The 27,965-nt window shown below is 39.6% G+C and overlaps 1 protein-coding gene across 1 annotated transcript; it reads left to right on the top strand.

Annotated features, from left to right (window-relative positions):
* Nucleotides 1-1,573: 1,573 nt before the first annotated feature.
* PPIG (peptidylprolyl isomerase G) lies at nt 1,574-27,965 on the top strand. The gene is made up of 13 exons (XM_064163304.1): nt 1,574-1,833; nt 11,260-11,339; nt 11,441-11,515; nt 13,676-13,783; nt 14,245-14,289; nt 16,165-16,252; nt 17,333-17,362; nt 17,453-17,592; nt 22,842-23,046; nt 24,440-24,607; nt 25,132-25,216; nt 26,289-26,425; nt 26,690-27,965. The coding sequence occupies exons 2-13, from the start codon at nt 11,279-11,281 to the stop codon at nt 27,807-27,809; spliced, it is 2,262 nt and encodes a 753-aa protein (XP_064019374.1). The 5' UTR covers nt 1,574-1,833; nt 11,260-11,278; the 3' UTR covers nt 27,810-27,965.

The following is a 27,965-nucleotide window of genomic DNA, read 5'->3' as shown; positions in this document are numbered from 1 at the left end:
ATATTGGATGCTTATGATTATGGAACTCACTCAGGCCAATAAAATAGCTCCTATTTTATTTATTATAGGTCTGCAGTGTTTTAGAAAAAACAGCACACAGACCTTCTAGCAATTTTTCTCACCATAACATTTTAAACTGGACCAGCTCCTGTGTCCTCCTGCTGTCAAATTCAGAACACCTTAGTTACATGCTTACGCAGGCATGCAACCAGGTGAGGTGATCTCAAAGGGTGGCACTTACCTCTTTTTAACCTCAGGCCAGTGCATCCCTTGCTCTATTGAAAAACTATTCCACGTTCATATAAAGGGGACTTCTGCAAATAATACAGATTTTTGGTTTACAAGACGCCAAACTTTTCACTTTTGAATGGTCAATTATGTTTGTATTAAATCAGGGGTGACCTTATTGCTGTCTACAACTACCTGAGGGGTGGTTGTGGCCAGGAGGAGGTTGCTCTCTTCTCTCAGGTGGCCAGCACCAGAACGAGAGGACACAGCCTCAAGCTACATCAGGGAAAATTTAGGCTCGAGGTTTGGAGAAAGTTCTTCACTGAGAGAGTCATTGGACACTGGAATGGGCTGCCCGGGGAGGTGGTGGAGTCGCCGTCCCTGGAGCTGTTCAAGGCAAGGTTGGACGTGGCACTTGGTGCCATGGTCTAGCCTTGAGCTCTGTGGTAAAGGGTTGGACTTGATGATTTGTGAGGTCTCTTCCAACCCTGATGATACTGTGATACTGTGATTCATAATGCCTCAACCAAATTAAAAATGCTTAATAAAATGACCTTAAATGTTGAGCTGGACACATAGTGGAAAACAAGTTTTATCAAAGCATGCAGTGAAGGCAGTGCTGATTTACTGAAGCCCAATCAGAACTCACAGGGCTCAGTTTTTGAATTTGTTGTTTTTTTTTTTTAAATTTTTAAATTTTTTTATTATTTTTTTAGAAATGCGGGAAAAAAATTCTCTCCAACAGATTTCCCCACACCCGGTTGGGACTTCCATTAACTCCTGTCACCAGTCTTAATTAAAACTTTTCAAAGGAGGCACATCTGTATCTCAATTTTATAAAAGCTCACAGCTTTATGCACTGCCATAAGATAAACTGATATTGGCTTTGAACGGCAATACAGACATAGGATATTATCAGGATTTTCTTTTACATAAAGTTCTTTACGAGCCCTGACGGTGTGTGTCAGATTACTGCTGGAATAACCCTAGTCCCTTACAGCGCTGTATGGACATTACATTTGCCTCCGACAGTCCTTTGCCATTTCGCGGGCTTTTGGCTGAGCTGGTGTCCGGCCAGCAGGGAAAGCCAGCATTAGCCCCCGACACGTTTGTTTGGGTAGCACTCGTACACCTACAGACGGAAGACAGAAGCTTTCTGCCGCTCCAGCGGCATCGGCGCCTTCCCGCGTTGCGCCCGGGCTCGCCTCCGGTAGGGGCCAAGCGGCCCGGGCCGGCTGCGGGCCGCGGGGCGGACGCGAGGCAGCAGGGCCCCGCAGGCCGGGCTGCCAGAGGGGGCGGAGCGCCGCTGACGAGCGCGCGGAGGCGGGCGGTCCCCTCCCCCAACCGCTCCGGCTGCTGCCAGCGGTTCCAGCCGCCCGCCGCCGTTGGGTACGGCTGTATTGCGGCCCGCGACCCTCCAAATCCCTCTTTAGCCGGGGTGTCGCTCCTCCTGTCACTGTGCCCCCCCCCCCAACCTCTCCGCCGCACCGCCCCTGGGGTCGCCCTCTCCCGCCCTTTCCTTCCACTGACGCAGTCTGTGCCGCACCAGCTCTAACATGGCGGCGAGGCGCTGAGGAGAGAGGGGCGACGCGGGCCGTGAGCGGGGTGAGTGCTGGCGCCGCAGCCGGGCGCCGCAGGAGTCAGACGCTGTCGCCATGCGGCCAAGCGAGGGCCGCGGCACAGGCCGCGGCGTGGGCACCGGGGACGTAGGGAGGGTGGAGGTTGTTGCGTTGCCGGGTCTCAGCTTAGGTCACGTTGGGAGGTGGGAGCCCCGGCCCCTCCCCGGGCTACCGAGGGGGCTCCCCCGGCTTGGCCTGACCTGGCCGCCGCTCGGGGCCTGATCGGGGGCAGTCGCGGTCGCCCTCGCCGTCTCTGCGCACACACGCCCCCTCGCAAGGCCCGGCGGCCCTTCTGCGTACAAGGGGCGGGCAGGCCGCAACCGGGGTGTCTAACGCTTCCCTGAGTGGGAATGCAGGGTATCCGCCGTGACGGGGGACCCTGAGATGAAGAATGGTGTGTGAGAAGCTGCGAGCCGGGCCCGGAGGGAGGTTGGAGCAGGAGGGGGTAGGCGAAGCGGTAGACGAGGCCTGGCGAAAATTGTGCCAGGTGGTAGGGTCCGCGGCCTGGGATTGCCTCTCCTCAGCCTAACGAGCCGTGTGCCAGGCACGCCGCGGGTCTACCAGCCTGCCGCCAGCGCACCGCTCGACCTCGGCTGCTACTCGAGAGTTTGAATGAGTTCTCTCCTCCCCTAGAAGGCGAAGTAACCGGACTGCCTGCGTGCCACATGTTCTCCCCTCTGCAGGCCTCTTCTAAGGAAGTGGAACCTACAGAACCTACTGTGGCTGGCACGACGGTCCTCTGCCTCTCTCTTTTAAGGATATTCTAAGCCGCTTGTGAGATTTTTGAGTTGCAGGCTCATTTTGTTTGCAGCCAAGACCAAACTGTACCGTGTATATATATGATGGTACTTTGTGTGATTGAGGAGGCTTTGAAGGAGAGAGGCTAGAAGAAAACGCAAGCACTTATTGAAATTGTGGACAGAATATCTATTGTAGTGCTAAACAGTGCCTTACAAGTCAGCAACAATTAGAAAAGTACCTTACATGATGATGATGGTAAAGAAGTCACTTGTAGTTGCCTAATGTTTGTCTATTTAATTTAGTAATTATCTGAGACCTGTTCTAAGAGGAATATTGGATCATTTATTTTTCATAAAGTCTGTTTTTTAAGGTGTTTTGTGGAAAATAGGTGGGTTTTTTCATGTTTTTCTGTATTGCCTGCAGAAGAGGCTGTTCTTTGGACAGGTAAATGTTTTTAGTTTGGGTTGCGTTTGTTACTTTTTTCCTTATCTCTTTTTCCCTCCTTTTGTTTTACTGTTTCCATTCAGTAATGCATTGGGGTCCAGTGTGACTCAAATTTTTAGGTACTGTGATGAAAATAAGGAAATTACATGATTTGTGAAGCATTAGTTTATTTAAACTCACAGAGCTTAATTTATCAGGGTGTTTTTTTAATTATAAGGATTACAGTAAAAGTATAATTTCCTATATGTGAATTAGATGTGAAGGGGAACATGTGAACCATGCCAACATCAGTATCCTCTGAGCACACCCTTTAGGACTGCATTTCTTAATAAGATTTCTCATTTTTCTATTCATCTTGTGTGAAAAAAAACCATTTTTGTTTTAGCTAAGCAGTTACTCAAAGCTGTTCTCAAAAGATTCCCCCCTCCTTAGGGTCTCAGAAAGTCTGTGGGTTATGAGGGAAACTAGAGTGAAGAATCTGTACTGCATTGGAGGATTTTACTCCACTGAGGCATGATGTCTCCACTACTAGTTTACTCCTCCATGCCATGTGCATTTTGGAACCACCTTGCACTTAGAAGCAGTCAATGAGTGCCAAGGAGCAAATCTGGCCATCTTGTAGCAGTGTGAGATTTAGGTAGGAGACTAGGTTGAGGCAGGGAGGAAACTGAAATAGAAGGGAAGGGAAAACAGAGTAAAAGATCATAGAAGCTTTTATCGGTTGTGGTCAGAACTAAGAACTACCTCCTCCTGTTGCATGGTCTTCCCTTACAGTAATGGGTAGCAAGGAATTCTGCTTCTGAAATACAGTTTGGGAATCTTAATGGGTAAATGGCTTGGCTGTCTGTGCAGTTCTGGAGCCCCCAGCGCAAGAAGGACGTGGAACTGTCCGAACGAGTGCAGAGGAGGGCCACGAAGATGATTAGAGGGCTGCAGCACCTCTGCTATCAGGACAGGCTACAAGAGTTGGGAGTCTTCAGCCTGGAGAAGACTTCGAGGCCTTCCAGTATCTGAAGCGGGCTTACAGGAAGGCTGGAAAGGGACTATTTACAAGGTTTTGTAATGACAGGACAAAGGGGTAGTGAGTTTAAACTGGTAGAGGGGAGATTTAAACTAGATGTTAGGACAAAGTCCTTTACAGTGAGGGTGGTGAAACACTGGAACAGGTTCCCCATGGAGGTTGTGGGTGCTCCCTTCCTGGACGTGTTCAAGGCCAGGTTGGATGAGGCCTTGAGCAACCTGTTCTAGTGGGAGGTTCCCTGCCTATGTTGGGGGTTGCAACTGGATGATCTTTGAGGTCTGTTCCAACCTAAACCATTCTATGATTCCATGAAACTAAAAACGTTTTTCCCCTTTCATACAATGCTAAAACCCGTCTTAGAAATTTACAGATGCAAAAATGTAAGTTCATGGTTTCAAACTAATGATAATACACTTTCTTGTTACTAATATTAGAACTGATATGGTCATGTTGCTTTACTGCTTCTGAGGGAGGCAGTAGCAAAGGCCTGGGAGAAAACATCTGTATCTTTTCACAACTCGTAAAAGTACCTCTGCATGAATTAGATAATAGAAAATCACAACAAACTCGACAACAAAGCCTTTTACTTGCCATTGACAGGAGTATGATGAGATACTTTAAGCATGTTTTTCATTGTAGGTGTCTCTTTCCTAGGAAAACAAAACCAAAGGCATTATTTAGTAGGAATTTGTATTTCTCTTTAAACAGTTTAAGACAGTGTTGCTACCTTACCAGCTAAATGTTACATTCTCCTAGCTGGGATGTTATAACTGGGTGTGTATTTCTTACATGCTTTAGTACAAGACTACATTCAAGTTAATTGCAGAAAATCATACTGAAAACGATGTAAACAGATTGTGCAGTGATGTTAGGTGTACATACTGCACACTTAGTTTGGACCTCTCCAAGAATGTAATTTTCTTAAATCTCCCTAAAAGGATAGCAGGCTCCTGCCTGATGCTTGATATTGCCAGATATCTCCTAATTTGATTTTTCTTTTTTTTTATAGAGTGAAAACAATCTTATGTCAGTAGTCTGAAATAGACTCGTAGCATTATTCTAGAGAAGGAGACCTGATGGGAACTGTTGTCAATCACTTTTTGCCTCAGTATTCTCTTAAATGTATTTATCTGATGCTTAGCTCTTTAAAAGAGGATTGGAAAAAAAACAAAGCAAACCTGTTCATTTGCAGCTAGGACTCTTAGACCTGGTCATACAAGTCATAGAATCAACCAGGTTGGAAGAGACTTCCAAGGTCATGCAGTACAATCTATCACTCATCCCTAGCCAATCAACTAGACCATGGCACTAAGTGCCTCATCCAGGCTTTTCTTGAACACCTTCAGGGACAGTGACGCCACCACCTCCCTGGGCAGCCCATTCCAATGGCAAATCACTCTCTCTGAGAAGAACTTCCTCCTAACATCCAGCCTAGACCTCCCCCAGCACAACTTGAGACTTTGTCCCCTTGTTCTGTTGTTGGTTGCCTGGCAGAAGAGACCAACCCCCACCTGGCTACAGCCTCCCTTCAGGTAATTGTAGACAGCAATGAGATTTCCCCTGAGCCTCCTTTTCTCCAGGCTGCACAACCCCAGCTCCCTCAGTCTCTCCTCACAGGGCTGTGTTCCAGGCCTCTCAGCAGCTTTGTTGCCCTTCTCTGGACACGTTCCAGTACCTCAACATCTGTCTTGACCTGAGGGGCCCAGAACTGTACACAAGACTTGAGGTGTGGCCTGACCAGTGTTGAGTACAGGGGAAGAATAATCTCCCTTGTGCTACTGGCCGCACTGTTCCTGATCCAGGTCAGGATGCCATTGGCTCTCCTGGCCACTTGGGCACACTGCTGGCTCATGTTGAGCTGCTGTCTGCCAGTACTCCCAGGTCCCTTTCTTCCTGTTTGCTCTGCAGCCACTCAACCCCAAGCAGTGCTACAGGCTGGGGACAGTTGTGGCCAAAGTGTATGTGGAACTGTACATTTGGCCTTTTCAAATCTCATCCCATTGACCTCTGCCCACTCATTTAGCCTGTCAATGGCGAGGTTGAGAACCTATAATATGTAAATTCTAATGATGAGTAGAAAGTCTTCCTGCATTATGCTGTAGACCTGTGTAGAATACAAATGCTTTTTTTTCTTTTCTTAAATTAGGTGAATTCCACTTGATTGCAAAGACAGCATCCAAAGCCTGAAATGTGTTCAAATGTAGTACCTTATTCCTGATTTGTTGCACAGTGAAAGTCCTGTTCTGGTGATAGTAAAGTTTGGGGTTTTTTTAATTATTACCTTAGTTGCTGTTGCTACTGTCTCAGGGTCTTAAGAAGGTGAAACAGAGTGTTTTGTGAAATTGCTGAGGAGATGGAGACAGAGGATTGAGCCAATTGGATTTTTTGTTGTTTACATAGCATCCTAATGCAGCTGGAAGCTAGGAACAAATTTTCATGTCTTCCATTTCACAATCATAAATTTATTTCCAGTTTAATCCATTCTGGAATGAACATATTTTTTTTTTTTGGTAGTCTGTAGCTCCATCACTTTAGGCTGATACATGCTGCTGCCAAATCTGTTATTGGAGCAGGAGAGGAAAGGTAGTTTTTACACAGCTAGATGGCCACCTGTATGGAAGCTGAACACACGTTCTGCTCTCTGTTCTGCTATCAGCCCACATTTCTATTGGATTCAAATGTCTGGAACCACAGCCTTGGTGAATATGATACATGTTTGATATCCACTTTGTGCATTTGCATTTTTTTTGGACTCAAACATTTTGCTTAAAATGTATTTCTCAAAATTCCAGATGGCTGTCTTTGCAGTACAAATCATTGTAGTTTCATCTTCCTGCGTTGGAGGATGGCCATAGATGGCCTGAAACAAAATGCTAGTAACTGGAATTCACACACTTCATTGTTCACTCCATTTGGACATTGAATGAAGACCAATGCAGAAGTATAAATTCATGCAAGGAAACAAATGCAGGGTTAAGGAGAAATTAAAAATAAAGGAGAGCTGATGGTAACAGGCATGGATGTAAAGGAGTAGGAGACTATTTTTTTTCTACTGAATGCATCTTTGCTCCAAACATATTCTATCCTGTGCAGAAACTGAAAGAAATAGGTAGTCCTGTGACCTGTTCAGAATAGTTACAAATAAAGGAATTTTTCCCACCTCATAAAACTAGGAGATACACTGTCTTTCTGCTTGTCATCAGCTCTTGTGAGATGCATGACATTTAATTTAGTGTGTGTTTGTGAGTGCTTTCTAGCCAGTCTCAGTCAAAAGGAGATATATTGAACAGTATTATCACCAGATCCTTGATAGCACAGGTGATTTGGAAAAGACGTATTTTCAAGCACGTCAACAGATACATGTGATAATCTCTGGTAGAGATGCTTATGAACAATTTGGGATGATGATCTTTTCCATTGGCACAGATAATTTTGAAGGAGAACAGCTGTCTGCACCCTGAACGTGAATTTACTAGCTTTATCCTGCAGATAGTGAAACTGAAGGTGTGAAGGGCTGTGAACCCTGACAGATGCAGGTGGTTGGACACAGCTGTTTTGACATGACAGAATAATTTTGCTTTTTGTCGATAATATAAATACACACTACAAGAAATAACACAAATAGGCCTCGTTCCTTAGATTTACTGAAGTGGTGTTTTGGTTGTTTGGGGTTGTTTGTTTTATTTTTCATAGTGTCTACTTAGATGTAGTAAGAGGCTCTTCAAAGAGGAGGTGATTGAAAATGATGAATGGCTTGGAACATTTCAGGCTAGTACCTAAATTGTTACCTTATCTTATAAAGCTGTGGAAGGAAGAAGTGAGCTGAGTTCCCCAAACTACCCTTTTGCATAGCACATTTTAGTGTCTGTATAGTGAGGGTCTGTCAGGTTGATTTAAATCATATGCCCTTCACTGGTAAAATGTCATCAAGTTTGCAGTTAAAAATGTAATGGATTGTGTGTAAAGAGTATCTGCATTATAATTAAAAATAATTCTGAAGATACAAATACACATCATGTAAGCCCTGTTGTTATCAGACATAGTGGTATTGAGCTCTGCTTTTAATTTTCTGACTTCTTTTAGTGTTTTCAAATAGTTTTGTGTTTTGTTGTATTTAACATTCATACTCCATGCGCTTTCTTATAATATAGACAAGTTTTAAATGATCAGTATGTGTAAGGTAGTGTTTAGTACTACATACTACATAAATAGAAATTAATAGATGATGGGTTATTTTTAACTCATTAAATTTCCCTGTAATACTTCAGGAGTAGGTCTACCTGATGTAATAACTGCACAAAGGATGCTTAAGTTTACTGGAGAGGAAATGCTCACTTGACTTGGAGGTAGCTAGGATATATCTACCTGATCTTTTAGCCTGGTTTGTTAGGCAACATCTGCTTGAAAGTAGCATGTATTTACATGACCTGATACTTGTCCAGTCAGGGTGTTCATAATGACCAGTTAACATAACTATCATATAGAACCAAGTGCAGCCAATATTTAGGGAATATTATTGGAGGATTTATGGAAAGTGCAGGAAACAATGGAGGTAACATTTAGAACACAGACTATACTTCATTTGGTCATGAAATGATGTGGAGGTAGAAGAGCATCAAACTGAGTATAAGTTGGTGAGAACAGTGATTCAGGTGGAATTCATTATTTCTTCATTCTCTCTCCCAGCCTGTTCTCCACAGTTCTGAGTTAAAAATTGACTGACAAAGGCATACTGGCATTTAGATAATTTAGCTTTAGTAGTTATCAATGTTTGAAATAAAAATTGTCACATATTAAGATAGTTTGCATTGATTTTTTTGCTAAAATACTGTATATAAATGTTAAGGCTTGCCTCTACATAAGCAAATTGCCTATAAAGCTGCAGCTAAATGTTTGAAGTTTGTGTACAATCAATTGGTCAGATGTACTGCTGTTTTTCGGATGTCTCAATTCAGTTAAAACTGTCAGGTCTATCACCAACCAATATTTATGATAGCATTTATTCACAGAGATTTCTTAGGAAAAACTACTCTCCTGCCTCTGTGCAGCTGTGTAGTCTATTCTGTTGACTAGGGTGAGTCGATGGCTGTCTTTCGGATTGGTCTCAGTTCTGAGGGCAGTCTGTCTCCTCCCACCTATCTTCTATCTCTTTTCTTTCCCACATTGCTGTCTTCCTTATACTGCCCCAGACTTTTTGCAGCAATGTGGGCAGTCTTCTACTAACCCACCAGTGTTGAAGCTCTCAACTACAGATGTTTTCTCAATTTATTTCTCTCTGACTACAAAATTTGCTGTACCAACAGGAGGGAGAGTAATTCAGTGAGAGATGCAAGCAGACTGAGACAAGCCTATTGCTTTTGAGTCTCTGGTTTGTGTGAATTAATAATTGTTGTACATCCAAAAAGGTGTCAAGCGAGAGTCTCCCTGTTTGCAAAGTCTTTTCATGCCATAGATCACACAAATGATAAATTAATGAATGACATTTAATCAGTCCTGCATTCTTTTTCTAATTTTCAGTGTTTAACCTTGGCAGAAAAATGGGAGTGACACTGAGCACAGAGAGAGAGAATATAGCCTATCACGATAACACTAGTTTTTGATTTCTTAGATTATCTTCTCTATAATCAGAAAGTGACAGATCATGACAGTTGAATTTTTTGAGTCCATTCTGTGGCACAGCCGAGAGTGAAACTATAGGAGAAATGGCTGCACTATGTCAGCTAGATTTAAGTAGTATTTTCTGTCAAAAATAATTAGAATTAAAAATTTATTGATTATATTCCAAATTCTGAAATAGGTACTCCAGTCCTGCAGATCCTTTTGCCCTTGTTGTATTTTCCCCCCTCTCTAAAGTAATTCAGAGAGAATGGGGATTCAGAAGAGGAAAATAATATCATGATTATTCGTAATCCTGGAAGACCAGAGATGTGAGATTAAGCCATTGCTTACTACACAAAAATAAAGGAATTTATGTACTCAAAGGTGAGGGAAAAGTTGTATTAATATTCTCAATAAAGAATCATTTAGGTTGGAAAAGACTCTTAAGATCATTGACTCAAATTCTGTACCTAACACTAAAAAATCCACCACTAAACAACGTCTGCGAGTACCATGTCTTATAAATAGCTTCAGAGGTAGTGACTCAAAAGAGATAAGCAATGAGAAAAAGAAACAATAAGAAGCTCAAATAACTTCACTTAGTAGAAACTGCAACAAGTTCCATATTTATATTTTTTTTCATGTATAATGGTTTGGATCCTAATTAGAGCAGCTCCTGATAACTGCAGTGACAGGAATCAAGGACACATGTTCCTAAGGAGTTGAATACTTGCTGCTTACCATGACAGTATGTCAGTGATTTGTCAAATTGTGACCATTGTAAGTTACTGTCCATTCCTTGACCACTCTTTATTTGTGGCAAATGATCTGAAAGTGTGTCTATTTGAATAGTGCAATTATTACTCACCTACTGTAGGTGAGGAAGTTCAGCATTCTGGGCTGTACCCCTTTCTGTGCTCCTACAGATGTAGTGCAAGCTGCACTTGAGCAGCTTTGGTTCGTGGCCCAGTGAACTGAACTGGGTTGTGGGCTGCAGCAGCTGTTGTATTCCCAAGAAGAACAGGCCTGATTTGAGTTGGTAACCTTGACTAGAGGGATGAGGTGGCATCTGGAGATGCCAGCCTCGTCAGCCACTAGCACTGACCCTAATGGAGATTGTAAAGTAGACCTTTCAAGTTGAAATTGCAAAAAGTAGTTTGAGAGCACTCAAAACAAGCTGGTTGATGTCAAAGTTCATTTTTTTTCTCTGATGTTTATTTTACCTAGGATATAGAATTCTAGGAGCAAAGAAGGTAGATGATTCCCTATGCTATCTGAATAATAAGATGGACTTAAAGCTTTTTCTATATTCCTTCTCGTATCTTTTCTTTTTTGTATCTACTCACCTGAAGTAAGACTGTTGTCAGTTAAGTTAATACTGTTGCAGCAAAAATGAAGAAAAAAAATCAGTCATTTGGGTCCACAAAATGTGAACAGGACCTAAAATACTTTGCATTTCCTAAACCTTTAAAAATACCTAGGTTTGGTGTTTGTTTTGTTGAAAGCTTATTTTTCTGCAGTTTTTGTTGTCCTTGTAAAATCTATGTTGGCTTATACATAGTTTCTCTACACAAAAGGAAGGCTAAATTTTATTTTTATTACTTACAGTATATAAACTTTTGAAGCCATGGGAGTAAAGGTCCAGAGACCTCGTTGCTTTTTCGACATAGCCATCAATAACGTACCTGGTAAGAAAATGAAATTATCCATTTAGTGATAAAATATTCATATATATGAGTAATGCAAATAAAAAATAACTTCATAATGAATATGGCTTTTTTCTTTCCAGCTGGAAGAGTAGTCTTTGAACTGTTTTCAGATGTGTGTCCAAAGACATGTGAGAATTTTCGCTGCCTTTGCACAGGTTTGTAGATTTTTCATGTTGTTTATAATCTTTAATGTAATATCATTTTAGATAGATTGTAGTTGGCATAATTTTTCATGATGTATTCATACATACCAAAATAAGTACATAAAGCATTGGCCCTTCGTATCCCGACAGATTTAGGTGATTTCTTATATACGTCTGGTATAGAATCAAAGCAGTTGTAGCTTTGGCTTAGTGTGTTGCAGGGAGTATATACTAATCAACTTTAAATGCAGGCAGAGTAAGCTGATTTGATGTTACTAGCATAGATACTACTGTTCATTATATAACATCATCCAGTCTTGAAAGGTAGCCAGTAAGAGGTCAGTCATACAGGCTTAGTTTTCAGTCTTGTGATATTCTGAAGTATTTGAAAGGTATTGCTGATACTAATTAGCTAGTTTGGGTTGTTGCTATTTTATTTTTGTTGTTTTGTTTGGTTTTTTTTGTTGTTGTTGGATAGTGGTGACTTCCACTCCTGTTAAAATTCACATTATTTCTTGAATGAAATACTGAAGGGATTCTGTCCTGGAAGCATTTCCAAACAGAATTATTGTCCTGTGAACTGCATGCTTTTGTTGAAAATGCTGGAGCAGTTTAGCTGAACTTCAATGTAATATCACAAAGATAATTATGTGAATACAGAAATAGCATGCATGCTTTCTGTCTGCAGCATTTTCTTCTTCCTTTCCTTCCAGTTGTGTTGTTTCTCAGGCCAAAGCTCTGTAGCTGTTACTGTTGCATCACTCAACAGCACTAATAGGCTCTGAATAAGGTGTGGGTACATAATTACATTCGTGTCAAGCTAGGCCACTTAGTGCACCATTCATGATGTATACAGGACTGTGGGTATTATCAAACAATAGACTGTTAAGTTTACTGTCATAAAATCAGGTTATCAAAATCTATTAACAAATTTCAACCCTGAGGTGGTTCTTTTTTATGGTTGTATGTTAGCAGTTGACTATGACATTCTTGATCTGCTATCAACTGACCAAAAATACTAATTATTTCTATTTTTGACTTGAAGTCTTTCAATGTAATTTCAGGTCAGGAACAACTGCTACTAAGTTCATGCTTAATTGCTGACTTCAAAAATCAAATTCAGATGCTGAACTACTTTACTGCTTTTTTTTTAAGAATAGTGAGGAAAATTTATGCACAGCATTTATGATAGTGGTCATCAGCAAATTAATTGAAATTTTTCTCTCACTCTGATAAGGGAGTGGGGAGGTTTTGAAGAGTATATGCTGTCTACTTCAAACTGGGATCAACAGCTCTGTGTTTTCCTGGCATACACACGTTAGGCATATGCCAAAGGAGTGGAACAGATAGGGTTTCACATTTATCAAAGCTCCTGTGGAAAGTGTTTTTTTGTGTCTAGCTAGGTCCATATGGAGGCATCAGTCTGTTACAGATAGTTCAGAGAGAGGCCTTGACAAAAGCTTCCAGTTTAATAGATCAGAATAAGATCACAGGAAAATACAGTTTGGCAATACAGAGAGGAGGAGATTCTTTTCCTTCCAGCAAACCTCCACTGATTGCCTTACTGTTAGATTGGAGTTCATTTGCAGGACTGGCCATGACTGATTCATCTTACTACCTCCACTGAGACCTTACCTATTTGAGGGTAGCAGGGAAAGTAGATATTGTAGATGAAGCAAAGAATCTGCTTATGGGTCTTGAGCACCAGAGCTGACATAAGAGAGTAAGATGGTGGCTGTAATCATTAGCAGAGAAGGAAAAAAGATCCATCCTCCTTCCCCCTGCCTCTTTGTTTTTACTATAGTTTTTATAGTACCTTAACCTTGTCAAGTTGTTGCTGAAGAGCTGAGTGTTTCTTGCATGTTTCTGAGGAGTAACACACTTAAACCTAAACTGACTGTGTAATTTCAGTCAATCTGCAGGAAAGAGAAAGAGTTGTGTAATAATATAATGAAGGAATTCTTCAGGTGTAACTGTGAAGATATAATGTAGTTTCTGCTCTGCCTTCTTAAACACTAATTTATTGGTGCTGCAGGTATGTGTCTGCCTCACAAGCTAATTTTTCAGAATTAGTACAGTATTTTGATTAAGGGCCTATGTAGCACTTTTGTAGTGGGGATTCTATGGGCACAGAGAGTAACTACGTTTTTTGTTTCTTCTCTCCTCCTTTAGGTGAAAAGGGTACAGGAAAATCTACCCAAAAGCCATTGCATTACAAAAGTTGTCTATTTCACAGGGTCGTGAAAGATTTTATGATCCAAGGTGGTGACTTCAGTGAAGGTATGATGTGAGATTTTTGATAAAAAACTTTAGTGCTTATACAGTAGAATATTGCAGGAATTCTGTGCAGCATTAATTATACTAATTACTCTGATTCAGTTGTTTGGGTATTTTATGCTTGGTTTTTCCATTTTTTTGTATGATGGACCTTTACGTGAGTACTTCCTAAGCTTACAAATGTGCATTCACATACACTTTTGCTTCATCTCTGTACTCTAGGTACTTTCTCTTGAAAGATTTAAATGTGAGGGTAAAATATGTCTGCTGCTGGGAAATAATAAAGAGTGACAATTGGACAATATATGGAGAACATATTTTTGTTTTCTAAATTAACTTTGGAACTATGAAGATGAGTATCTTCACAGTCTTTGCATATCTCAAGTAATAATGTCAATAACTTGTATGCAGCTGGATCAGTATTTTATGAAGCACTGAGTTGTAAACATCACTTTTCTTTTAAGGGAATGGCAGGGGAGGAGAATCCATTTATGGGGGCTTCTTTGAAGGTAAGCGTTTTAGCAGTCTATTGGTATTATTACAAGCAATCATCTTTACATTCTTTAGTCTCAGTCCTGTTGAACCTGAACAATGTTCATTGTGTTTTTCTTAAGAGGTCTTGGAGGCCTCTGTCCAATTTAGGTAATTTTATTTTACTTTTAAGGTATGAACCTTTTTAATGAAGGAAAAATGAAACTAAAACTCCTTGAAATTTGTCCATTTTACCAAACTTACACTTTGATAACTGTTTTTGAATATACACTTTTGGCTTGACCAGCTAGCTTGAAGTTAGGAATTGTCTTTTCTTGCAGTGAAAAGGACAAAGGTGTGAAGTCAGATTTCCTTGTAAATGTTTGTTTAAAAGAAAACATGAAGCCCTGCTTTCTTGAACCTAACAGGAACTAATGATAGAGAGGCCATCAGTTTCTCAGAGTCCTGGTTCTTTTTCAGTGAGCGTTGGAGAAGAGATGCCTGTTCTGCACTCCAGTTTGTTTGTCAGCCTGTGTTTTTCCAGAATGTGGTGGAGCATTTGTGTTTCTTGAGGCAGGTTTTTGTTAACCGCTATAATGGATGGCTGCCATGAGCACGAGTGGTTATGTTCCTCCCTCTTCTCTGATGCTTTTCTTACAATATTTGCTCTTGCCTGAGCTTGCAGCAAATTAGCAAAAGAGTTATTCACTATTTTAGTAGAGCCAGGCTGCAGTTTTCTATTAGACCTCAAGTTGAATCAGTGGTTTGCAACTGTCAGACAGGACCTTGCACCGTCACTCATTTAGGTCAAACTTCCATCTGATTCAACTTGCTTAAATGCTCAAAGATTGTTGCTCTTGTTTTCATATTAGTGAGCAGACCCAATTCAATAATTTGTGAATCACCAGAACCAACACAAATTGTTAGAGACATAGAAGAAATGCATGGTGGAGGGAGACAGAAGACACAAAGCCTCTACCTACCTTCTAGCACTGGCAGGCTGTTCACCTCACCCACAGTATGAAACTGAATTGGATTAACCAACTTGCTATAGGAGTAGACTGATCTCAATACTATGCCAGACAGAAATTGTGCAGGTGACTGGGTAGTGAGTGGCACTGTCCCTTGCACTGCCAGTGACACTGCGTGATATGAAACCACAGCCTTACAGATAGCATAAGTCTTTGTAATGCTATCTGTATTTAAACAACATTGAGCAAACTTCGCTGTCTGAGGAGTTTGGATCTGCCAACTGCCTTTTCTGGTTTGGGAAAGGAGGGAGATAACATTCATCTGTTACAGATATGAAAAATGGAACAGTAATTACATTTTGCAGTTTTGTTGGGATTTAGTTTGATCTGTTGCTATTATTTGCTCATCAGAAGTAGGATTCATTCAAGTTAAACTTAATTTTTCACTGGCAAGCTTGATAAGTTCATCTGTATGTCGGACAAACAGAGGTGGTTTGAGATTGTGGTCAAACTGGATACCTCTGTGTATTAAAAAACCAATAAAACAACAAACTGCCTGAAAACAGGGAGTTTCCTAATAGTTAATGCACAGCTGAAAAATGTCTGCTGCAGAGAAACAAAGATCAGTATGTGCAGAACAGAAAGAACAATGTCTTAAAATGATGAGTTCTCTGTTAATGTTGGTAGGAAACAAATCTCTTGAACAAGAACACTCTTTTTTTCCCTGAGGCTATTAACAATTAATTTCTATTTCTCCTTATTTAATTGCCTTGTTTAGAGTGGAAGGGATTATGTTTATAAAATAGCTATTATTTCAACTCTAGTATAACTTTTTACTGAAGTGACTGGCATATTTATTTAATAAGGGTGAGATAACTTAGATTGTAACATTTATCTAAGCATATATGGTGTATTTAAAGTAACTGAAAACACTTGTTTTAGACGAAAGCTTTGCTGTAAAACACAACAAAGAATTTCTCCTTTCAATGGCCAACCGAGGGAAAGATACAAATGGTTCACAGTTCTTCATGTAAGTATTATACTGTCCTGAAATGTGTGTGTGGTTTGTCATTTGTAAGCTGTAAAGGGAATCCTTTTAAACATTGAATACTGGCTCCTGTGCAAACCCAAAGTTGATGGTTTTTCACAGAGTAGGCATTTTCCTAATGCACTTTTTTTGGGGAACTTGACTATTAATGGCTTTTTTGTTTAGTGCTTATTGATCCTGCAGAAGAGCTTTTGGTAATTTTCAGTAGCTGTTTTCTAACCTGGGCAATAAAGCAGACCTGTTAGTTCCTTGTAGATTTCTTATCCTTGTTTATTTTAAACGAGTATTGTCAGGAAGGGAATGAGATAGGTCTAGGGGTTCTAAAAAGTAGTAGAAGGGTTGTTTTTTGTTTGGTCACATAACTTTTCAGCAGTCTCATTTGCAGTTGTCTCTTAAACATTGCAGTAGAGTTTTCCTCAAATCTAACTTATCTACAGATTTTTTTTTTTTAAATCCATCACTGTTACCCATATTTTAGGATCTTAATATGCTAGTTGTGGATGTTGTTACACATTAGACCCTTATTTTGGGATTTCTGGCTGTTCATTCCTGTAATTATCTCAGTTTTCTCTTTTGTTGTGGTTGACATGCCTTAGTAATGCTAGTATAGGGAAAAGCTAAGTGAAAGTCACTTCTACTTTGAAATAATATGTATGTACAGATATTTTTTTTCCATGTTTCTTCCATTATTTTCTAGTATATTCAAGGCTGTTTGCAGCTTTCCTGCTCTGAGACAGTTGCCTTGAATTTTATATCTGTTCCTGGTAGTACTTCAAATAGTTTACTAAAGAGAATACTTAGCATCCTCATACAGGATATAATATCTAAAAATATGTGTTCTTGTTCAGTAAAACATGATAATGACAGGAATAAGTAGCTTAATATATAAAATATACATTTAACTGCATGCAAACTTTATATATATTGGTCTTGTTAAATTTTGCTAGTTCACTCAAGATAACATTTGTATTCTTTTGTATATATGACATACTTCAAATGCTGACTGCCTTCCACTAATACTGACTTTGTCTTTCTCTTTAAATTAAAATCTGGACATGACAGAACAACTAAACCTACACCTCACTTAGATGGGTAAATATCTTTTATCTTCTTGCATTTGTTTGGGAACTGCCTTGAGAAAATTAAGTGCTAAGAATTCTTACTTCTGTTTAAATTCTTCAGACATCATGTTGTTTTTGGACAAGTCATCTCAGGTCAGGAAGTTGTGAGAGAAATAGAAAACCAGAAAACAGATGCATCTAGTAAACCATATGCTGAAGTACGCATACTGAGTTGTGGAGAGTTAATTCCAAAGTCCAAAGGTAAAGTCGAACTGTACATTGACATAGATGCAAATTATGAGATAATTTTGCTGACTTTCTTCCCTGTTGGTTGCTTATAAAAACATTTAGAAATTTACTTGTGATGGATGGAGGGCCAGTTGGTGAAAAAGCAAATAACACTGCAGTACAGCTTGTCTCCTAAAAATGTGTAAGGTGTTGATGCAGATCTGCTTTTTTCAGAGATTCTCCTGTCTTGGATTTCCATATACTAGAAAAACTTCAGTACAAAACTGGCAAGTGCTTGGCCTGTAGAAACTAGAGTGCTACCTTAAGAAAATTGATGGCAGTCTGACTTAAACTGCTTCTTTTTTTTTTTCAGATAATGAACTTATTTCAAGTTTCTTACAGGTAAATCTTCAGAACAGGCTCTTAGAGTAGAAAAGCCTGGAATTACCCTATAGCAGACACCCTCTTAATGTTACTCTAAAGTATATTCTCAAACAGCAGTATGTCAGAACTTGCCTTTCTTTCTGGAAGAGGTGCCTTGCTCTGCCATTTCAAAGCTGAACATGGCTCCATATTGGAGAGTAGATTCTACTTATCATACAAAATAAACCTCAGTCTAAGATGCTGCTGTCACTCTGGAGAATTTTATTAGAGAAACTCAGGATGTGTGTTGGCTAGGAACTGTGCAGCTCATCATGCTTTTTCTCATTCATAGTGGCTTCTGTGGGTGTATGCTGTTAAGGGTTGCACGAAGAATATTGAAGCATAAGACAAGAATAACTATTTGGCCTAAAAAAAAGAGACATTCAGACATGAGCTTTTCAGTTTTTCCTTTCCTTCTGTGATGTCTAAATGCAGTCCTGTTGTGATATCAAGCAGAGTGACTTCAGAGTCTGAAGTGATTTCTTCAATACCTCAGAATTCCAAGCGAGTTAGTTAATGGCTCCTGACTTCTCAAAGATTCTAGAACTTCTTAGATTAACTCATAAGTAACCCTGTGTGTTAGGACATAATTCTGTTTTTCTGGACAGTATTCAAGAGCTAGAAAATGCACAGGTAGCATAAATTAGAGAATAAAACCATGAAGAATGGATGAAGCTACTGTGTGAGATACTTTGTATATCAGTCTTCCTTGGTTTGTCACATTGCTTTTTTCAGTCTGCTGTAGGCGTTTGAAACTGAATGACTGAATGGAAGTTTTGGCACCAAACAGTCTAACTGAAAGCCATTAGGGAGGGATTTGAAGTACTTGTCCCCAAAAGAGTGAATAAAACAAATACAAAATACTGGGTGGTTTTTTGTTTTTTGTTTTAACTTCTCCTAAAAGAGAAGAGGTTTCTGGAAAGATCTGACTGTCTGTGTCCTTGTACTTTTTTGCCTCAGTACTGCTGGAATCCTGAAGACAGAGTGCTGCCAGTAGCTGATGTGGTATACCATGAAGGATCATTGGTGCCCAGAGCATTGGCATAGTCCATTCAGTGAGCTGTAGGGCACAGTACTAGATAATGGTGGGCAGCAGGAATGCTTGGAAAACAAGGGCTTATAGGCACCAAGATTGGGCAGGTGGAGGGCAGCTGAATGCAGGGATGTGTTGGCCCTCATGGGTACTAAGGTAGATCCCAACCAATGAACATGATGTTATCTGACAGATAATGATGGAGATCTTGTTGACTGGAAGGTCTTGCTGTTGAAAGGGAAAACCTCTCTGTAGGACCTGCAAAGGGAAATCTGCCACAACTGTGAGAGGTGATCATATGGCAGAAACTTTGCTAAATGTACAACATGGAACTACTAATGAGCTGGGTTGAGCTGAGTCAGTGTAGATAGGAGGAACAGTTTTTCACCACATCATCAGAAGAAATTTGTCAAGCTGCAGTCCAACATTGACAAGTGAAGCAAGAGAGACCCTTAGACCTGATATCTGGAAGAGGCCAGGGAATCCAGATAGGAGGAGCAGTTTCTGGGAGGTGAGCGGTGTCATGGAAGATCATTGACAGTGGATCTGTTACTATGGAAGGCAAAATGGAACTGAAATATGAGGCATTAACCAGAGGAGACTACGTCAAATAATTTGCTGTTAAGACAAAGGAATAAGAAGGCTTCCAGTGAGGGAAATAATGGTGAATTTCAGTGGGAGGGTGCATTATAACATCAAGGGAGGCTTAAACTAGTACATTGTATGAGCTTGTCTGGTGGGGACACAATAGCAAAATATTTATACCAAGCATCCAACTTCTGTTAAGATTTTTTTGGTACCGTGGTGAGTATCCAGATGAAATGCTTTTTGAAGGAATCAAATCTGTCTCTTTGTGGAGAATAATTGGATTCATTTAGGGATGAGTAGATAATGACTTGTCTTAGCTAACTTTACTGGATGCTATGTGAATTGAATGAGACAACAATAGGGATTAAAATACTGCATATGCCTAGATTAGAAGCTTTCATCTGGAATTTCAGAGGGAGATCACCTGTAACAGTGGAGTGTCTGTTCTCTTTCTGTTGTGTTTTTTTTTGGGGGGGGGTGGTGTTTGGTTTTGGGTTTTGAGTTTTTGATTTTGTTTTTTTTTGTGTGTTTGTTGTGGTTTACATGGTTACAGCAGGTAAAAAAAGTCCTTATAGAAGCCATCCAGTTGTGACTTGTGTCTGTGATGCTAATCTGAAAAAATAACAGTTTAGGTGTGATGGTCTTAAATTTCGTCCACTGTCCTGGTGTTGCAGTTCAGTACTGTTTGGAGGACAAAAAGGTATCCATACAGAATGTGACCACAAAAAGGCCAAGATGTTGTACATAGGTATTTCTGATGAGATTTTTCTACACCATGTGTATGATCCACTGTTACCTGAATTAAGCCCCAGCTAGCTTGCTGTCATCTTGATCTTTACCTCAGCCAATTCTCTTGGAATCAAGTGTTCTGCAGCACTGTGAAGAGGAAATCTCACCAGTGTATCTCTCACTGCACTGGAGTGCAGGAGAGGCTTGGTAAAGTAGGTTACTGGATTGCTGCAGAAGAGTTGTTGGTTTATGTAGATTGAACTAATGCTACCAGCTAATACTTTGCTACAGATAAGAACAACACTGCCTTCGTTTTCGTTATGGATATTGTCATCAATATATCAAAATGATACTGGAGGCTGCTGCTAGATGTAGAACATCAATGCATCGCAGTCTCCATCCATAAAGTGTTTTGAGCAGCACATGATAGATGAGAAGATAGAATGACAGAAGTAAAATACCACAACTTCATATATTTGAGATAATACTGTTTTACTTGCAATAACTGTACACAGAACAGGAGTTAATACTGTGTGATGACTCTTTGAATGAGAGCATAACTCTTGCTTCTCTGAGAAATGCTGACTTGTCTATTAGGAGTCCATAACTGTCTGTCTCTGCACTTGATGTGGTGTAATACATCCATGCTTAAATTTGCTGCTCTAAAGCATACCCAGTTATGTCCAATTTCTGGGAGGCAATACAAAGGTCCCACAGCATACCACCTGTTGTAAAAAAGCTGTCTGCAGTGCAATTAGAAATGTGCTTTTGGCAACTGGGTCTGGCCTCACTGATCTTTAATCATTCTACCCCAAATGACATTTTTTTCCTGTGAAGACTAAAGTTAGAAGGAAGTACTAGCTTATTACAGGCAGTGCATCTCTAATCACAGAATGGTCTAGGTTGGAAGGGACCTCAAGAATCATCCAGCTCCAACCCCCTGCCCTAATACTAGGACTCATAGTACCCAAGACTCATTTTTGTTCCCTTCTCTGACAAATATAGCAAGAAATTAGATATAAGTTTTGCTAATTTTGATCATTCTTGAAAAAGTGCCTCCTGTTGTGCAGTTTTACAAAAATTAGATCAAGGTGGTGTTGAATTTGAGAGTTTCCATACTGAGCTCACATAATTGCAGTTACAGACATCTAGTGCTAACTCTAGAGAGCCAGCCAGCTCAACTTGGTAATACCTGCTAAGAAGTTAGACAATCTAATCTGAGTAATTCTGAATTACAGAATACGTTGTTGTATTAAATAGCCATTTGTGTCTTCAGAAAGGCAGCTACCACATCTACTCTTCATGCTTTTTCTGCCTCAAGGTGTCTACATGAATATCATACAAGTCCTGTTTCTTCTATCTTTACCTGTAGTTTGTCATGCATGATGGGCTGTCTTGACAATTTGCAAAGGCATGGTAAAGTAATATTTGATGCTAATTAGAGAAGTCAGCTACAACAGTCTGAAGCCAACTAGTCAGCTCTTCTGGATTTTCTGGATAGAGCTTTTAATTTTGTGGACAGTAGCCTGAGAAGAATTTTGTAATGCATGTGAAGAGTATTGATACCATGTAACTGATTTACCTGAAGTGTCAGAAGCCTACAGTCCCTTTAGTGAAGTTCTTACAGTATGGTTTTGTGCTTTTTTCTTTCGAATTACTGCGACTGAAACAATACTTGCATCACTTTTAATAGTTAGAATATGTCTCGGATCAGTTAAAAAGGTGTGTTTGGTCTTGGCTTATTTCAGTCAGACCAAATGCAGATTGCCGCTCAGTTGGTGATTTGCAGCTCCAGCAGCCATGTAAGAAATGTTGAAACAGGTAATTGAAGATTAGTCTGCTCTTTATCGGGGTCCTTTTCAGGTTGGATGCTTATTACTTGTATCTTTGTGTTAAAAAATGTAGAAATCCAAATCAAACAAATTAAAAAACCTCTCTAAGCAGCACATGGTGAGCTGGAGGATTAGAACTGTCCTTTGAGCATGGTTTCGCTTAGATTGAAGGTTGGTTGTTTGAATCTTCCCTCTGAGCTAAATTCAATGAGTTTACTTTCTGCTACTTGCTGTTTCAAAACTTGTTTGTGATTTGAATATATTTTATATTAAGTCAGGCTAAACCTGAAGCAACTTTTTTTTTCTTTTATATGAACTCTAAATAAATACTAAACTAATCTTCATATGTAGGTTAGGCTGCATGAAACATCGTATGGATGCTTACATGATTCTACAAGTTCTCCAGCATGAATTGATACTTCAGAGTTCTGTAAATACAAAATGTTGGAAATCTCTTGTGTATTTTTAGACATCTTTGTTGTACTTGGGAAAAACAATGTTTTCTCCAAAATTGCCATTCTTTCTTAAGTACTTTGATGAAGTAGTCTCATGACACAGTTATAAGAAACTTGGGTAGGTACTATATAGGTTGATTTTTTTTTTTTTTTTTTTCTTTCCCTGAGAACTATTTGCAAGTGTTTGGTATTAAAACATGTCTTTGCTATTCTGACTTGAAGCCAAGAAAGAAGAAAAGAAAAGACACAAGTCGTCTTCCTCATCTAGTGACTCGGAAAGTTCAAGCGATTCAGAATCGTCTTCTGATTCATCATCAGATTCTGGAAGTGGTTCAGAAGAAAAATCTAAAAAACGAAAAAAGAAACACAAGAAAAATTCAAAGAAACATAAGAAGGAAAAGAAAAAGAGAAAGAAAAGCAAAAAAAGGTAATTTTTGATTTATTTTCTTAGTGGTGTGTTACATGTGCACCATACAGTATAATTTTCTTGTCCTTTGCTAGTTACAGACTACTACTCTCATTAAAGTAAATACAGTCAAGTTTGTGACACAGTTGGTTTCTGTATGCAAGCAAAGGACAGTGTCTATATGCATATCTGGTGCAGCTTGCGAAGGAGCAGACTAAGACTTAGTGTATTTGGCTTAAAACATTACACTTCCATACAATTTTGTTTAAATTAAAGTGGGACTTGGAACAATTTAGTATGCAGGGAGGAAAACAAAACTGAAATTAATGCATGAAAGTTATTTCTGTCTGAGATCTCAAAAGTCTTGCAGCTTTTCTGGACGATAATACAACTCTAAAGGCACTCTTGCTTCTGAAAAGGTTTTTTTCTAATTTAGTCGTTTTTCTTGTAGTGCAAGTCACATTTTTCTAAGCTGTCAGTAAAATGTAAGAAATGTTCACTTAGGGCAATGCTGCCTAAATGTTATTTCTGTGGGACAAAGCCATTTTATACCAGCTGCTGCAACTTACACTAGTTTGTAGCTAGTCCTATGTTTCAGTGTAAAATTTTAATTGACTCTATCGATAGTGTTTTTAAAAGAAAATAAATCTGTGTTTTGAAGCTGTATTGTGACAGTTTGGGTCACCTTCCCCCCAACTCTTACGAAATCACCCAGACTACACTCAGCCAAGCTGGAAATCAGAATGAAGATTTGTATTTACAGCTTAGCACAATATACAAGCAGGTATTTACAATATATACAGCTACAGACAGAAATATACAAAGTAAAAAGGTAATACAGAAACACAACAGCCCTCTCAGAAACCAGAGTCCCCAGGAGGGGCTCCCAACCACCCTTCCACCTCCTTTCCACCCCTCTACCTTATCGCAGACATTGCCTTACGTTCAAGGTGAGTTTGGAGAATCAGCCGGGGGGATAGAAAGCAGAAAGATTAGACAGCAGGTTAGGGAGAAAAATGCAGGCAGCCAGAGAGCAGCTGTGTTATTTGTTTTTGTGTTCTTGTTTTTATTCACCTCAGCAAGCCTATGAGTGAAGTAGACATCATCATTGTTTCCCTTTCACAGTCTATAATTCTTCTCACCAAGATATTCCAGCTAGCTTCAAACTAGCACTTATATCTAGAAAGAGAGCCAATGTATGTTCAGTGTAGCACCATTGGAATTCAGATTTCTTGTTCAGAAATCTATACAGTTGTACATTCTGAAGCAAAGGTACCATGAAGAAAATGCTGCCTATGAAATAGAGCTGTTTCCTGTGGTATCATTTGGTATTGAGTTTAAATAGATTGAAAAGTCTTCTCTCATTCAGATAACTCACTTCAAGTATATATTTTTTTTAATTACAAAAATGAAGTTCATCCAGTGAAAGCGAAGATGAAAACCCTGAAGCACAGCCTTTGTCTACTGTCCGTCCTGAAGAAATTCCTCCTGTACCTGAAAACCGCTTTCTGATGAGGAAAAGCCCTCCTAAAGTAGATGAGAAAGAAAAAGAGAGGAAAAGCCGAGAGAAGGAAAGAGAAAGGTAGTATGTCTGTGTTGAGTCTGACTGCTTGCCAACAGTGGCACGGTCAAGTTACTGTTTCAGGATTCTAATGTTAAGTGAGCCTTTTCCTTGTTAAACAGCTCCATGTTATGAGCACTAATGGATGAAAACCAGGTTTTTTAGTTACTGGCAGCTGTTGTCTTTGTCCTAGAACACAGGCTTAGTCTTTGAAAATGGTTTAGTGAAGGAAAAAATTGAATGGTTGATTCAAGAAAAGGAAAGTGAAAGCATTACAATTTTACTTGGGTTTTATTGGAACTGTCCAGTCTGAGCCTGTAATCTTCTTTCAAAAGTAGAAGAAAATGGGAATCTTGTAAAATACTTTGTGGTCACAACATCTGAAGTTTTGGCTGTGTGGTTGTTACTGTCTGCAGTGATAAAAAAAATAAATATGTGCTTTCATTTAGTTTAATGTCTGAAGAGTTTTTAAAAGTGGCTTTATTTTCTCTTCTTTCTTTGACATTGTAAACAAAGTAATACCTTTTTTTTGTAATTACTTTCAGTAATCTATCAAATTCACAATCAGCATACCAGAGGAGACTGTTAGTGACCAGATCTGGAAGAAAAATAAAAGGAAGAGGACCAAGGGTAAGTATTTACAGTCTGTTCTGCAAAATAAACAAAGTGGTAGCAGAGTCTTACCGATGGTTTTCTCATTAGGATAGTTGATTTAAAAAGAAAACAACAAAAACCAGCACGATATGAGGTCTGTCATAATTGCTTCAGGGACTGAGGCTTGTAGGAAGACAACAAAGAAAATTAAATGAAATTTTTGTTTATTTGAAGGAGAGAGGGATGGAAAAAATCTGTTTTACTGTGATAGTCTGTGAAATAGCAAATTAAATTAACTTGGGGTTCTAGCAAACATCAGAACCAGTACAATATTAGTACTGGGAATATGGGCAAGACTTCTGGTTTTTGGCAGGCGGAGCTGTTGGATTGGTTCTGGGTTTGTGAAGCCATATCCTATGCACTACTTGTAACAAATATTTTAATAACAGAAGTCTCTTTATCATAGAATCAGTCAGGGTTGGAAGGGACCACAAGGATTATTTAGTTCCAACCCCCCTGCCATGGTCAGGGACACTACCCTAGAGCAGGCCGGCCACAGCCTCATCCAGCCTGGCCTTAAACAGCTCCAGGGATGGGGCCTCAACCACCTCCCTGGGCAACCCATTCCAGGCTCTCACCACTTTGATGGTGAAGACTTCCTCCTTACATCCAGTCTGAACCTACCCATCTCCAGCTTTGCTCCATTCCCCCTAGTCCTGTAACTACCTGATATCCTAAAAAGTCCCTCCCTCCTTTACTAAAAGTGTGAAGTATTGTTTTCATGTTTGTCAAAGCAAAGAAGAATTTTCGTTGTTAGAAAAATGTGTTGCATTTGTGCTAATTAAAGGTCACAGGAAAAGACTTCTCAGCAGAGTGCAAATAATCCTGAAATAGAAGTTAACCTTAAAAATAATTATTTGATCAGATATTTTGTATTCTTCCTATAGCTGAGTGTCAGATATGGTTTTCAGCAAGTTACTAACTTGGTCTAAACTCAGTGAAATATGTTAGGTGCTGTGTAGAATCAACTGTTAGGGATAAAATCTTTCTTGGTTCTCACAGCTTGTGGAATTCAGACTTAACACTCAGTTTTCTTTTTCCTTTCAAGCGTTATCGGACACCTTCCAGGTCCAGGTCAAGAGATCGATTCCGACGCAGTGAAACTCCTCCACATTGGAGGCAAGAAATGCAAAGAGCTCAAAGAATGAGAGTGTCCAGTGGAGAAAGATGGATAAAAGGGGACAAGTAAGATTCTTTCTTTCCTGAGTATACACATTGATCTATTTTTTGTACATTAACAGTGTCATCTTAGGTTCAAAAAAAGCAGAACACTTTTACTTACCTGTGTCTGATTTTCATCGTACTGCTGTAAATACAGTTATTGATATAGATGACCTAACATGATCTAAGTTTCAGTTGCAAAACTAAATTGCTTCTGATTTAATTTTTCAGTGTGGAGAGGATTTAAAAGTTGTTTTTTTTTTTAATTTATCTTTGTCTCTCTCCAAGGAGTGAAGTAAATGAAAACAAGAAAGATAATCAAAAAAGCCCAGGAAGAGGAAAAGAGAGAAAAATATCAGACCACAGACAAGTTTCTGAAAGTCCAAGCAGAAGAGGGGAAAAAGAGAAGAAAAAAGATCACAAGTCCAGCAGTAAAGACAGGGAAACAAGGAGGAATTCAGAAAAAGACGACAAGCATAACAAAAGCAAGGCCAAGAGAAGAGCTAAATCCAGAAGCCATAGTAAAAGCCGAGAGAAATCAAAAAGTCAAGAAAGAGACTCTAAGCACAGTAGGCATGATGAAAAGAGAGTAAGATCACGAAGCAAAGAGAGAGACCACGAGAAAGGTAGAGAAAAAGAAAAGCGTTACGATTCTAGGGGGAGAGATAAAGAGAGAAGTAGGAGCAAAGAGAGAAGTAAAAGAGCAAGCTCAAGAAATAATGAACAAGATCATAGAAGGAGTAAAGACAGGGAGAAACGTAAGTCAAGAAGCAAAGAGCGTGAGCATGCTAGAGGAAAACATAGTTCCAGCAGCAGAACAAGGGACAGAAGCAAAAGCCGAGATAGGGGTAGGAGAGGAAGATCAAGAAGCAGAGACAGAGATCGCAGTAGAAGTAAGGACTATTCAAGGAATAGAGATAGAGAGACAAGAAGAAGAGGAAGATCAAGAAGCAGAGAAAGGAGAGGTACACCAGATAAATACAGAGGAAGAGAAAACAGGAGGAGGAGAGAATCAAGGAGCTCTGAGAGAGAAGAAAGTCAAAGCAGAAACAGAGAGAGGCATTCAAATAGAGAAAGTAGAAGCTCATATAAAAGGAATGATATTGAAAGCCAAAGGAAGAGGCGTTCAAAAAGCCGTGAAAGTAGCAGTCCTGAATCTGGTAAAGATAAGAAGTCTAGTAGAGATCATGACAGAAGTCCAGACTCAAAAAAGAGACCAAGTAGCAAAGAGAGAGAATCAAAAAAACCATATTCACGCAGCAGTAAAGAAAAGGAAAAGACCACATCATCAGCAGAAAAAGAAGTAAACCAAAAATCTAAGAGTCAGGAAAGAGATCATGCCCCTAATAAGGATAAAAAGTCTGATCATGAAACAAGTCCTGGAACAGATGATGACAGGCATGGATGAGTTTGTGGACTTAATGTTTCCATTGTCTCAAAGTTTTAGAGACATTTTGGGGAACGCTTTTTTTTAAGATGTGGACTTCAGTTTGGTCTTTTGATAATCTAAAACCTGGATCATTTGTACTGCTAAAGTTTTAATAAACTTGAAATGAAAAATGAA

Source organism: Pogoniulus pusillus, chromosome 2, assembly GCF_015220805.1.
Source record: "Pogoniulus pusillus isolate bPogPus1 chromosome 2, bPogPus1.pri, whole genome shotgun sequence".
NCBI classification, from domain to species: Eukaryota; Metazoa; Chordata; class Aves; order Piciformes; family Lybiidae; genus Pogoniulus; species Pogoniulus pusillus.
The sequence above is the reverse complement of the archived record's forward strand: the minus strand, read 5'-3'. Positions and strand labels throughout refer to the sequence as shown.

Bases quoted from the DNA above. Each gene is read 5' to 3' on its own strand.
- PPIG (XM_064163304.1), top strand. From the start codon at position 11,279: ATGGGAGTAAAGGTCCAGAGACCTCGTTGCTTTTTCGACATAGCCATC. The intron at 16,253-17,332 runs GTAAGTATTATA...TGGACATGACAG, and splicing joins AATGGTTCACAGTTCTTCAT to AACAACTAAACCTACACCTC. The intron at 23,047-24,439 runs GTAATTTTTGAT...ACAAAAATGAAG, and splicing joins AGAAAGAAAAGCAAAAAAAG to TTCATCCAGTGAAAGCGAAG.